Here is a 13,345-nt window from a genome sequence, read left to right as displayed (position 1 = left end):
GCCTGTCTGTCTGTGTGCCTGTCTGTGTGCCTATCTGTCTGTGTGCCTGTCTGTCTGTGTGCCTGTCTGTCTGTGTGCCTGTCTGTCTGTGTGCCTATCTGTCTGTGTGCCTGTCTGTCTGTGTGCCTGTCTGTCTGTGTGCCTGTCTGTGTGCCTGTCTCCCTCCCCTCCCCGGACCTTCTACCCCTCTGTCTGCCTAAGAATGCAGTCGTACACAGTATTCAACATCTTTCAAATGTCTTTGGCCTTCTCAGAGATAAGCTGCTGGATAAGGGTATCCACTAATCCCTTTGTGTGCCTGTCTGATTCATCCCTAATCGTCTTGTCCTCGGGCCCACACTGCAGGCACACTGGGACATACAAGCCCACACAAGTCATACAAATGGAGACATTTATTGGGAAATAAATACAGATAGAGATTACTCCAGTTGCGATGACAACAAATGCGACAATAATGTGGTCAACAGTTGCAAAGGAGAGCATGCTGGGAAATCTAAGAGCTGCTTCCAAGCAAATCAAGTCAGTAAACCTTTGCAGATCTGATAGAAGTTAACAGTCAAAACAACTTCTTTCCAAGAAGACTCCATATAAACATTAGCCTCAGATTCCTTATATTACATACAAGGTGAAGGAAACACTTGCGTTTTGTGAGTGCAGATATTTCTTGCTGTGATTCTGTGCCGTGCTTCTTCTGACCTAGTTGCAATGGAACTGTCTCAGTCACTGGCAATGCAACCAAGTTGGATCAAAACCATCTCTGAGCCCAGATAAAATGCACCTCAATTATTTCCCAAAACAATCATGTAATTAATCTTTGTTGTCCAAGGTGTTCTTTTCCCCCACATTCACATAATAAAAAATGCCACCATCGTCTGTTAGGGTTTAAAAGATGAAAGCTAACCTGGAATTATGTGTACCTGGTAGCCTATTAGTCATTTGCTGATGTGATCCAGGCCATCTACAGTCAACCTATATAGGTTTTAGATTCATTTGCAAAACCACAAATCATGTAAACGTCCAACAGTGCAGTCAATGACATGACTGACTGCTATGTAGATGGGCTGGGACACAGCCAAGTTTCAGAAACAGGAAGTAAAGGGGTGGTCACTATATCAGCGCATCACTCAGTCATCATCACTCAGTCATCATCACTCAGTCATCATCACTCAGTCATCATCGCTCTCATTGAACTGTTCTCTGCGTAGGTCACCGAAGCTAAACTCGGACCCTGTTAGACGGCGATACATATCCTTGATGTCCTCACATTCTGTTTCAAAGTGTGACGTGGCATCGTAGGAGCGAGACACAAAGATCTGAAGGAAAGAGAGAGGTTGTAGTACAGCAGCTTCACAGACTACACAACCCATAATCCCTTGCACATCTTGAATGAAACAACAACCCCTTGAACAGACTTACCTGGCTCTTCCTGCCGTCTTCATTGGGGATAACCAGGTTGCCGACGGAAACAAACCTGTGGACCAAATGTAACGTCAGCTGTCTTACGAGCAACAAACCAGCCTTTATCATATCCGTTCGCTGCTACTGCCAGTAATCAGCTAATATTCCAAATGTTATCATTATGCCGATGATACACAAATTGTTCTGTGATGTTGAAGAAAGGTGGATGTTATTAATGCGTTACAGCAGTTTAAGTATCATAGTAAGGATGTTATTAATGCGTTACAGCAGTTTAAGTATCATAGTAAGGATGTTATTAATGCGTTACAGCAGTTTAAGTATCATAGTAAGGATGTTATTAATGCGTTACAGCAGTTTAAGTATCATAGTAAGGATGTTATTAATGCGTTACAGCAGTTTAAGTATCATAGTAAGGATGTTATTAATGCGTTACAGCAGTTTAAGTATCATAGTAAGGATGTTATTAATGCGTTACAGCAGTTTAAGTATCATAGTAAGGATGTTATTAATGCGTTACAGCAGTTTAAGTATCATAGTAAGGATGTTATTAATGCGTTACAGCAGTTTAAGTATCATAGTAAGGATGTTATTAATGCGTTACAGCAGTTTAAGTATCATAGTAAGGATGTTATTAATGCGTTACAGCAGTTTAAGTATCATAGTAAGGTAGATCTGTTGAGCTAGAACATGTTGTAGAAACCAGGAGTGGAACACCTACTTCTGCATGATTGGCTCCAGGAGTTCTAGAGCCGGCTGCACCTCCTTCTCTGGGTTGCTAGTCTCTACGGTGGTGCTCACAACAGCAATGTATGTCCCATCTGCCGCCACATTATGAGAATAGGACACCATGCACACGTAGATGTCTGCAAGATAGGGGTCAAATCACCTCAAGTTGTTTGGACAAGCTTGTCATAACACCTGTCAACATGTATCCTCTGTTACCAAAGAAATGCACCTGATTTCCTGTTGAGTTGTGTTTGAGGGATGATGATTTGACAGGAGCTGGCATCATGGGTGTTTTTGATTGGATGATTCAGGAGACACATGACCCGTATGACACGGCCCACTTTCTTTACCCGGTTGGGTACATAGCTGGGGTCACAAATTAACTGTTTACAGCGGAACAGCTAGAACAAGAGAGAACAAGAGAGAACAAGAAAACCAGGAGGGAGAGAGAGAGGGAGAGAGAGAGAGAAAGGAAGAGAGAGAGGGAAGACAAAAAGTATAGACAGAGAGAAAATAGTCTTAGTTTATTCACAGACAAGCCTGTTCTCCTGCATTTAGTTTGGTTTATTCAGTCATTCTGTTCTTCTCACCTCTCCCTCAGATTTCACTCCAACCACTTTCCCGCCTTCCAACACAATCTGCTCCACCTCTCTGTTCAGAATGTACGTTCCTCCGTACTCTGCACTCAGCCTGGCACACAGGGGAGAGGGGAGGGTGTGTCAGTGTGTGTGTGTTAGTGTGTGTGTGTGTCAGTGTGTGTCAGTCAGCCAGCCACACGGGAGATGGGAGGGTATGTCAGTGTGTGTGTGTTACAGTATCACCTGGCTGTGGACAGAGCATGGTGTGTGTGTTACAGTATCACCTGGCTGTGGACAGAGCATGGTGTGTGTGTTACAGTATCACCTGGCTGTGGACAGAGCATGGTGTGTGTGTTACAGTATCACCTGGCGAAGCCTTGCGGTAGCTCCCCAAGGCCGTAAATGGGATAGAGGAAGGGGCTGTTGTTGTGTCGGGCCAGACACTCAGAGTATAGCTTGATCCTTCTGATGGTCTCAACACACGGACGGTCTAGGTAGCTGCGGGAAAAACAGATGACATTGCGCTTGTGTGCTTGTGTATCCCTCTGGGTATTTACATGTGTGTGTTTGAGGTGTTGATATGTGTGTGAGAAAGTGTATGAGTGCATGAATTAATGTGTGTGTGTGTGTCTCTGTATGTTTGGATGCGTGTTTGAGAATATAGAGTGCAAGAGTTAATACGTGTAAGTTTGTGCTTATTTGCATGCGTGTGACCTGCACTCACTCCTCGGTGCGGTGGAGAGCCAGAGCGTGGCCGGTGAACTCTATGACGTCGGCCCCGAGGTCGAAGCGTTTGAACAGGTCTCTCATGCTGGTGCTGGTGGGGTCCATGTCCTGGTGGGTGCGGGGGTCGCCCTCCTCAAAGTTCAGGATGAAGAGAAGCAGCTTTCGGAAGCGTCGCTTGTCAAACATGCCCATGAGGTCTGAAACGCCAGAGGACACACAGTCAGCATCAGTCATGGCGTAGCGATGGTGTTTGCTGTACGGTGTAGATGAACAAATGAGCAACGTGGCTTCCTCAGTGGGGAGTTCCTAAGTGTCACCTGAATTAGCAGCCTCGGACTCGGTGGAAGGGACTTTGTAGACTTTTCCTGCTTTGTACACGTAACTGCCCTCTACCACCTTGAAGTCGAGATATCGAGTCACTTCTGTGAACACCAACATTTTGACCAGCTCGCCTGAAAAAAGGATCACAATCTTACTCCACATCACTTCTTTTATGTTCACTTTTTAAAAGGATGATGACCATTACAAACGGTATATGTGGAGCTCACAGTACACTGAATAGACTGTATTCACCATTGGCAAGAAAAAACTTGGGGATGAGATCAACATTCCAGTCTCTCCCGCATCCTATTGACTTCACTGGACCAGGAACCTGGAATCTCTTATAGAGCTGCAAATACAGATACTGTGAATACGGTACAACAGCACAGTGTATGCGTGGTTGTGTGTGTGCATGTGCACATATGCATGCTTGAAACACAGAGTGTGTGTGTGTGTGTGTGTGTGTGTGTGTGTGTGTGTGTTAAACCTCTTCTAAGGGGGATATTGAGGCGCTTTCTCCACCATAGTAAGGGTTCCTGTCGATGTGAAGAACCCTCTTGCCACTCACAGTCATCAAGCCAGAGATAATGCATTCCTGAGAAAGACGGAACAAGAACCGCAGAGAAGGAAGAGAGAAGAGTGAAAGAGAGAGAAGTAAAGTAGTCCTTTCTGTATAATAAGAAAACAAAAATGTCTTATTATACACCAAAAAATAAGTTGTCTACCACGTGCATGGAAAATGGCCAATGATCAACAACAACGCTAATCTCTCTTACAGCAGTCTTCACTGAGGAATAGGATCTGATCGTGTGTGTGTGTGTTTGTGTGTGCGTGTGTTTGTGTGTGTGTGAGTGTGTGTGTGTGGAGTTTGTAGGAAAGGGGAGGGGGGCTTATTTCACGATTGCTGAGTTTAAATCAAATAAAAACCATGTAATTCAAGTAAAGCTATGATGTTTATGACATCTCTGAATCACTGTTACTATCCTCAATCACTTATACTGAAACACAAAGATGTAATTCATTTAGCAAATATTAAAATGATACACTATTTGAATCAATGACCCATCACAGTATATTTTATTTGATGTAATAATTTTTTTTTAAGAATAAATGAAGATGAATTGAAACACAGATCCTGTTTTTGTGGCTCAACAAACTGCTTCAGGTATCCTAGGAGGTGAAATTGTAAAGCATCTGCTGGAATGAACTGCGATATGACTCGTAATCCTGCACGCTAACATGCAATACAAGAAAAGCAGGTGAGAGTTAGTCTTACCTTCAGTCCTGTGCCCAGAACTATGATATCAAACTCCTGCATGCTGACAGAGTGGTGAGAGCCTGTGTCCCTCTCCTCAGCTGCTCCTGGGTATAGGATCCTTACAGACTCTGCAGCTGTGACTCACTGTTTCCAGTAACAGGTAACCCGGTTCTCCCCTTCGATAATCCTCTCAAACATAAGGGATCAGACAACCTGTGTGTGTGTGAGTGTGTGTGTTGATGTGGGCAGTGACAGGACCTAGAACCTACAGTCTGCAAGGCATTCATGTTTCAGTGTCACCACGTACCGCGATTGAAAGACATTTTCTGCAGGGTTTAATGTTTCTACAAATATGTACAGTTACAGTGAAAGTGCTATTGGTGTTAAAGGCTATAGGCCTACATATCCTACATTAAATATAATGAAATATTATTATGTAAATATCATATGAGTACTTGATGAGGACCCTACTTTACTTTACTGTACTCTATTGTACTCTGGTCTGCTCTAATCTTTCTATTCTCCCCTCTCCTCTCCTTTTCCTTTCACTGTAAGTGTGAAAAAAAAGTATCTAAAGAATGAAAAAAATCACAAAAAGGTTTTGTATTAACTATGTAGGCTACATAGTTAAAAGCCAGTAAAAATAAAAAGTATGTGATTTGGGATGTGTTGTTTATGTGTTAATTACTTTGTCTTTGCATCGTACCAGCTGAGTAACAGAATGCAACGGTCTGTGATCTGACGTAGATCGGTCGCTGTGACGTAGATCGGTCGGCTTTTGGCTCCGACTATACAAAACCTGGGCTGAATAGGAAGAGAAACTGTTCATTGGTCATGGTCAGCGGCGTAACAAGGACTTGGCGGGCCCGAGTGCAGATCTCACCAACGGGCCCCTTACCGACCTATCGTCAGGCGAAATTATTGAGTTTTCAGTTTAGCGATGCGCAAGGAAATTTAGGCTACTCATGATGTACAATTAAGGGTAACGACTGCTCCTTCTATGTGAAGATAGATGACTGTTTTCAAAAGTGAACGGCTCTGACTCGCGAGTCTCTGGCTCTAGATTATGCTTGCTACAACACGGAATGAGCATAATGGAACAGTCAGTCATGAGCCGACATATCTGCGACGTTTGAAATAGAGCACAGAGATGAGAAGAAAATCTGATCATTTACCAACGCTTATCCGACGTTATGAATGACGTTTCGATCTGTCATGTGTGCTATCTGGGTACTATTAAAAAACAAACTGTCACTTCGATGGTGAATATTTGATTTTATGTTCGTTAGATATGCTAGTTTACATTTAGTCTATCTAGCTTTAGCTATTTTCCGACTACATCCTGAACATAGTTTACTATATCTAACCTGGCCGCTGCCTGGTAGCCTAGGCCTATATGTGCATTTTTATGACGTTTAATAGCCATGTCAACTGCATACACCAGACAGTAAACGTTATGTAATTATTAGCCTACCCTGGTGGCTGAGTTTCACACTCATTGCTGTTGCCGGGCTGGGGGTCAGACGTAGCGTCCTCTTCAACACGCTTCGCCACAATCCAAATGAGGATAGTTTTGACAGCTTTGCCACCCTTACATCTTGCTCTTTTCGTTCCTGCCGCTTTCTGGAGCCACTTTTATGTTAAAGGGCATGGCATGGGGTAGCCTAATTCGCTTAAAAACGCTAATGCAACACAACTGTAGTATCCCAACAACAACTGTCTGTGGTATTCCAACAACTGGATGGGAACAATCGTGTGTGGGTGGGCGGGAATCTTTGACAACAATATTACCCAGACATCCTTGCTATTTTTCGAGGGCAATATTACTTAATAAAAACGACATTTGTTTAATTCAGCAAAAGGCAAATGAGGAAAAAATAATTATTTGCTGTTGTTAACACTGACTGTTTTTAAATGTTTATTGGGCAGGTGATAGCTCATAATTCTGAATAACTGACACCATAATTGAGAAATGTTTGCGAATTGATAAGACTGGATCATATGTAAACCTCAATTTGCGGTATCACAGCGGTGCAAGGGGCCCGGTCAGATTGCCTGAAGTTGCCCGGTCAGGTTGTCTCACTTTTACGGTGAGATCGAGGACGGGCCCCCTTTCGCCACGGGCCCTAGTGCAGCTGCACTCCTTGCACTCCCTATAGTTACGCCACTGGTCATGGTTCATGGTTCATGGTCTAACTCCACATTTCAGTGCAACAACGTTTTTGCGCTTTGCACATGCTTCCAGGAACTAATTTCACACGTATATAATGTACTGAGAAGCAAATCATGGAATTTACCTTACAGGATCTTTAAAGTATAACCAAGTGATGCGGGAACAGTCGCCATACCATACCTTGACCAGCAGATGTCCCTATGTAGAGGATGTGTCAAACGCTTCGAAAAAGCGATACTTCTTATGACAGGGTTGTTTCAAATTGTGGATCGTGGAGAGGCAGCTAAATCTTTTTTGGCGTCATGGACGGCCAGATGGACGGCCTCGCTAGGGGGAGTTTGGCTGCCTGATCGTTGCATGGATGGACGGACTGCGATGCTGTTCTCCTACTGGGCTCGTGTCTTCGTTTCCCCCATCACTAACTTTCTGTGCCCCATTTAGACATTTTACTTTAATTGTGTCGGCGGATCACTCAATGGAAAGAAGCAGTGGGTTAAAACGTTCCACGGTGCGGAAGAAACATCTTGCAAACTGTCAGTTTTATCTAGAGAGAACCACCAATATCACCAAGCAGCAGTGGTCCATAATGAGAGCCAATTTTGCATCGAGGAGAATGGATCACTGGAAAATGCATTTACAAAGACATTTCAAGTATTCAGGGTTTATTGATCATTCCTTGCCAATGAATAAATGAAGTAGCACAAAACAACGAGACTGTTAGTAGAATACATGCATCATTATGGCTCTTTAAGCTGTTATGGCTGGAGCGCCACTATTCAATTCAGACCAGTCGGTCTGTCAAGCAGCGTGGTGGCACGCCCACCGCAAGCACCTTAACGTGACACTGCTGCGGGTGATCATGAAGACCAATGAAAGACGGGACAGAAAGAAAGACACCACGCTCTCGGGGGCCTTAAACTTGCGCCTCTAACTTAACTGTCTTTGGGCATCAGCGTCTAGGTGACCCAGTGTCCGGGAGTCTTTTCTCTCACCCAAAACAAGATATCCAAAAATGGCCAAGCGTAAGAACAAAAATGGAATTAAGCAACAGGACGATGCCGCTTTCTTGCTTGAGTCGCCTGTGCCACAATCGCGGGGGATAGGCGAATATATGCTCCCTGGCTTGTTGTTCCTAATCTTTGTCATTGGAGGATTCACCGTTGGCTGTTTCAGTCTTCAACAACAATCCACCATCGACCAGCTAACAGAATCGTACACAGCAATGCAGATGAAGATCAGTCAATGCCAGCAGGTGATGGGGATACATGACGCACAGGTAACGTTCTCACGCAGTTTGTTGGAATGTTGAGTGTCCTGGTTCTATGTTCTGGTTCCAGACCTCTAGACTGGAAAGTAATTGTGGTTCAGACTGGCTGTACTGATCTGAAGGCCCAGCTTACACAGCAGTTAAGACACATGGAAAGCGCCATTAGCACTAGCCTAAACTATTTATAGGACACAAGTGTGTGAGTTGATCACGTTTCCTAAGCACATGTTGAAATGAGTAGCAATGACATTTCACAAAGGGTATACTCCAAAAATACGGACTGCACACACTGCCTGTCAACAGCAGACACATGCAGCATGTCCTATAAAACAAGGATATAATATATTTAAGTCTAGATGACAGTCTTTATGACAAAAACAGTCAGACCATGACTTTCTATGAACTCCCAGAAAAAAAGAAAATAAGCTAATTTCTTTCAAACTCAGAGCATGGTTTGTTTTTCTGAAAACATGTACATGTATGTGCGGCATCGCACCGGGCGGCTGCCGTGGTTAGACGCTTGGTGTGTGTGTGCTCCAGGTGAGCCCAGGGGAGGGGGTGGAGGAGAGGATACTGGCCCTGGAAGAGGCACAGAAACGGTCTCAGAGGAGCGCAGAAGACGTCCTGGAGACCTCTGAGCTGCTGAAGAACTCCGACCTCTCCTCACAGGCAAGAGAGCTTCCATTTGGTTTGAACATTGAACACAGATCGCTGGACCCTGTAGGCTGAGGTCTGCAAATCCGGCCTGGGCCCCTTGCTTTATGTCTTCCTCTCTGTCTCTCTCTCTGTCTTTCTCTGTCTCTCTCTATCTCTCTCTCTATCTCTCTCTCCTTGCTGTTACTGTCACACTTCACTTACTTAACTGTCCTAAAAAGCATGAAAATGCCCCAAAATATATCTTTAATTATTGATGGGGATGTGTCCTTATAAAAGCAGCTTCAGTCATGACCATCTATACTGACCCTCCCTTCTTCCCTTGTTTGCAGAAGCGCCCACATTTCCACACCTTGCTTTCCCCCCTTAGTGGTTCAGTTTAACAGCAGTACTCAGCCCCTCTGCAGCACAGCCCTGCCCCTGAACACCTCATCTCTCCTGGCAGGTGTGGGCTCTCCACGCCGACATGGACAACAAGCTCTCCCAGCTGCAACAGACCGCCGTCTCCGCGGCAACCCTGCAGACCGCCATCAAGAACAAGAGCGAGGAGTTTGAGGCGGTGAAAGAGACGGTGGCGTCCATGTTGAGCTCCAGCTCTGCGGTGGCAGTCAGCGTGGCGGGCCTGGGCAGCAGGGTGGAGGGGGTGGGCTCTGAGGTGGAGGCCCAGGGGGCGCTGGTGCACAGCCTGGTCTCCAGGATGGACGAGCAGGTCAGAGAGCTGGGGGAGCTCAGTGTGTCTCTGGGTCTGCACAAGGTGGCGCTGGAGGCTAACAGCCAGCAGGTTGGTGAGATCAGGTAGGTTCAGGGTGAAGGACTGGGGGGAGATGCTGTGTGGTCTCTGTGTACGCTGATTAAGCTTGATGATTCACCCGTTTAGGAATGCCCTGGATGGCTGTATGGTTATATCCTGCCATTCTCTGCCTATTTTTCTTTCTTTCGCTCTCTTTGTCCCTCCCTCCCTCCTTCCCTCCCTCCCTCCCTCCCTCCCTCCCTCCCTCCCTCCCTCCCTCCCTCCCTCCCTCCCTCCCCCCCCCCCCCCCCCCCCCCCCCCCCCCCCCCCCCCCCCCCTCTCAGGGAGTTGCTGGTGGCTGAGCAGGCCAGGAGGACCCTGGCTCTGGAGCAGCAGCTGCAGTCGGTGGTTCTGACCCTGGATGAGCAGCTGCAGAGCTCCCAGAACCTCCACTCCAGCCTCCGGGCCCAGCTGCAGGCTGTCCACAGCCAGGTACACACACACACACACACACACCATGCTCTGTCCACAACCAGGTACACACACACACACACACACACACCATGCTCTGTCCACTGCCAGGTACACCCCCCCCAGGACACACGCACACACTTAATTTATGGAAGGTCAAGCAACCATACATTATTAATGTTTCACTAATATTGAAGAGGAAAATTGTTAATAGATGACTGTGGGGGTCCCTGTTATGTTTCAGATTACGAATGGAGGTCAAGTCAGAGCAGCACCAGGAATCCAACTTGAAGTTGAGGAAATCTTTCCAGTCTCAGAGGAGGAGCAGGGATCAGTCAGCCAGGAGGAAGAGGTGAAGGAGGAGGAGGAATCTGTTAGCCAGGGGGAGGAGGGGGAGGAGGAGGAGGAGGAGGAGGAGGAGGAGGAATCAGTTAGCCAGGAGGAGGAGGAGGAGGAGGGGGAAGAGGAAGAGGAGGAGGAATCAGTTAGCCAGGGGGAGGAGGAGGAGGAATCAGTTAGCCAGGGGGAGGAGGAGGAGGAATCAGTTAGCCAGGGGGAGGAGGAAGAGGAGGAGGAATCAGTTAGCCAGGGAGAGGAGGAGGAGGAGGAGGAGGAGGAGGAGGAGGAGGAGGAGGAGGAGGAGGAGGAGGAGGAGGAGGAGGAATCAGTTAGCCAGGGGGATGAGGAGGAGGAGGAGGAGGGATCAGTGAGCCAGGGCGAGGAGGAGCAGGAATCAGTGAGCCAGAGAGAGGAGGAGGAGGAGGAGAAGGAAGAAGTCATAGAGGAGGAGGAGCCTGCTGAGCTGCAGGCAGAAACCGAAGAAGAAGAAATCCTAGAAGAAGCAGAGTCTGTGGAGCAGCTACAGGACCAGGAAGTGGACCAGGAAGTTGCAGATCAGCAGGATACTAAACTGTCTTCGGAAGAGCTTGAGGAGGAGGCGCTGAAGGAGGAGGTGTTAGATGAGGAGCAAGACATGGAGGAGGAGGAAGTGATAAAGGAAGAGGACTTTGTGGAGGACGAGGCTTCAGAGGAGGAGGTGACAGAGGAGGTGGAAGAGGAGGTGAAAGAGGTGGATATTGAACCACGAGAAGTTGTCCCAACTGAGGAAGAGGACGATTTTTCTGAGTTTGATGAGGAGTTTTCTTAGACACGCTGGCATGTGGTCGGTCTTGATCAGTCATTGTGGTGTTTGATACTTCAGTGTAATGCCAGATATGAAACAGATCACATATTCTTAAAATAGTGATTTGTTATGAACCTGTTAAAAAACATGGCATCCGGGACACTACCTTCTCTGTAATAAGACATAAACAAACGTTTCCCAGGTAACCCAAAACCATGGCAACTGGCATTCATTCGTTATGTCTCTCAACTTCCTCTTGTGAGAAGGTTGTTTGAAGTGGAGAGATTCTGGGACAGGAGTGGTTGGCCGGTTTATGGAGAAACTAGCTGGTCACAAAACGAAAAAAAGATTTACGACTCAGTTGTGTATTTTGTGAGTAAATCATGAATGCAAACATCAGGATGAGTTGAAATAACCGTCAACATCATTTCATAGAGCTACACTCTGTAGAATGTGTATGAACAACTATGATGACTGTGATTAACAAGTGCCTATATTATCTGCAAGAAAAGTGCAACTTGGATTTCAAAACATAGTGCGTCAGAAGGGTTTTTAAACAATAAATTCCTACATTTATACTACCTCAATGACTCATCATATTTCTTGTCCTTTGTTGAATTTTTTTGATTTTACGAACCATACACCCGGACCTAAACTATAGATTCGTCCATTTCAGCAGGACTATGGGTAACAGACTTGTCTATAGAATGGAGGTTGAACCTAAACATTTTAAGACAGCCTGGCTGTAATGGGACACTCAGAGAAGACAGTTGCTTCTGCCCTGATGTTATTTATGGGTTGGCTGTGCCTATGGCTCCTACAGCTGAACTGTACATGCCTAGCATGTGACAGAAACTTGGAGCAGAGATTCTCAACTTGTGGGCTGCGGCCCACTAATGGTTCGCTAGGGTAATACAAAATTAATACATTTCCAAATATTTACATATACTGTTGGTAAATGATAATTAAAATTCATACAAATTTTACAATTATATTTAGCCTTTAATTCATCATGGCCGAAACACCAATAGTTAACCTTGCCACGTTGACAAAGGACCAACTGACACTTCCACCCCAACTTGCATAGGCCCACTTCAATCCACTATGCACCCATCATTTCCGCATATTGCATAAGTCAAGTCAACAACTTCCGGTAGCTGGCGGTTACATTAGTTCTCAAATACCGTTTTTTACAAGGAGTTTGGGTTGTTTACCCAAAACGAATTTTAGATCTGGCCTGGCCGTGGTAGTTACGTAGGTTACCTCTCTTCACAATGTGTGCTTAATGTGGCGCTGATGGAGACTTTGTCTTCTTTGATCGATACAAATATTTTGCCATGAAAGCGCAAATTTAATGAACTTGTGTTGGGCGGCCGCAAAAATATTTGAGCTAAGCAAGTGGACCGCAAAGTGGGAATAGGTCGGAACGGCTGCCTTTGAGGACAGTGTCCACGAGCTTCCTGGCCCTATTGTTGAAGCTGTAACACCTTCAACTCACCACCAGAGAGCGCCCTGAGTATAACAATAGACGCGTGGACCAATGTTGTTTTGAGCTACTATTAGACTTTTTTATTAATCATTTAGGAGAGTTCCTAGTTATTTTATGGAGGTTTTTCTTGCGTAGGTCTGAATATTGAATAATTCCAAGAAAAAGTAAACAGGAGATAGCTGTGAAGACACAGACATAATGAGAAACACATTTTAACAAAAGTTTACCTGTGTACACTCATATAGTAACAACAATACAGTCGTCTGCTACAAGAAAGCCATACTTTAATACCTCTAAACAAGAAGCAAAACTTATACCCAGTCATTTTCATACTAACTTCTGACAGAGTGCAGTGTTTTGGCACAGCAGCGCCATTTACTGGCTGCCGGCTGCACGACATCCCAAATACT

At 45.6% G+C, this 13,345-nt stretch overlaps 2 protein-coding genes across 2 annotated transcripts; one reads left to right on the top strand and one right to left on the bottom strand.

Annotated features, from left to right (window-relative positions):
- Nucleotides 1–356: 356 nt before the first annotated feature.
- Nucleotides 357–5,114, bottom strand: zgc:112334 (uncharacterized protein LOC619199 homolog). Its single transcript, XM_047025429.1, has 11 exons — nt 5,047–5,114; nt 4,258–4,365; nt 4,023–4,119; nt 3,767–3,901; nt 3,448–3,646; nt 3,090–3,221; nt 2,736–2,835; nt 2,375–2,546; nt 2,138–2,282; nt 1,417–1,471; nt 357–1,313 (listed from the first exon to the last, which is right to left on the bottom strand). Exons 1-11 carry the CDS (start codon nt 5,086–5,088, stop codon nt 1,167–1,169), a joined length of 1,332 nt encoding a protein of 443 aa, XP_046881385.1. The 5' UTR covers nt 5,089–5,114; the 3' UTR covers nt 357–1,166.
- Nucleotides 5,115–7,861: 2,747 nt separating this feature from the next.
- On the top strand, nt 7,862–12,021 carry LOC124470927 (FK506-binding protein 5-like). The gene is made up of 5 exons (XM_047025155.1): nt 7,862–8,477; nt 9,009–9,137; nt 9,568–9,917; nt 10,197–10,344; nt 10,568–12,021. Exons 1-5 carry the CDS (start codon nt 8,214–8,216, stop codon nt 11,468–11,470), a joined length of 1,794 nt encoding a protein of 597 aa, XP_046881111.1. The 5' UTR covers nt 7,862–8,213; the 3' UTR covers nt 11,471–12,021.
- Nucleotides 12,022–13,345: the final 1,324 nt, after the last annotated feature.

This window comes from Hypomesus transpacificus, chromosome 9, assembly GCF_021917145.1.
Source record: "Hypomesus transpacificus isolate Combined female chromosome 9, fHypTra1, whole genome shotgun sequence".
In the NCBI taxonomy this organism is placed as follows: domain Eukaryota; kingdom Metazoa; phylum Chordata; class Actinopteri; order Osmeriformes; family Osmeridae; genus Hypomesus; species Hypomesus transpacificus.
The sequence above is the reverse complement of the archived record's forward strand: the minus strand, read 5'-3'. Positions and strand labels throughout refer to the sequence as shown.

Excerpts from the sequence above, each read along its gene's own strand:
- LOC124470927 (XM_047025155.1), top strand. The coding sequence starts at position 8,214 with ATGGCCAAGCGTAAGAACAAAAATGGAATTAAGCAACAGGACGATGCC. Across the intron at positions 8,478-9,008 it reads TGGGGATACATGACGCACAG|GTGAGCCCAGGGGAGGGGGT; the intron begins GTAACGTTCTCA and ends TGTGTGCTCCAG. Across the intron at positions 9,918-10,196 it reads CAGCAGGTTGGTGAGATCAG|GGAGTTGCTGGTGGCTGAGC; the intron begins GTAGGTTCAGGG and ends CCCCCCTCTCAG.
- zgc:112334 (XM_047025429.1), bottom strand. The coding sequence starts at position 5,088 with ATGCAGGAGTTTGATATCATAGTTCTGGGCACAGGACTGAAG. Across the intron at positions 4,366-5,046 it reads TTCTGGGCACAGGACTGAAG|GAATGCATTATCTCTGGCTT; the intron begins GTAAGACTAACT and ends CGTCTTTCTCAG. Across the intron at positions 3,902-4,022 it reads CAAGTTTTTTCTTGCCAATG|GCGAGCTGGTCAAAATGTTG; the intron begins GTGAATACAGTC and ends TCCTTTTTTCAG.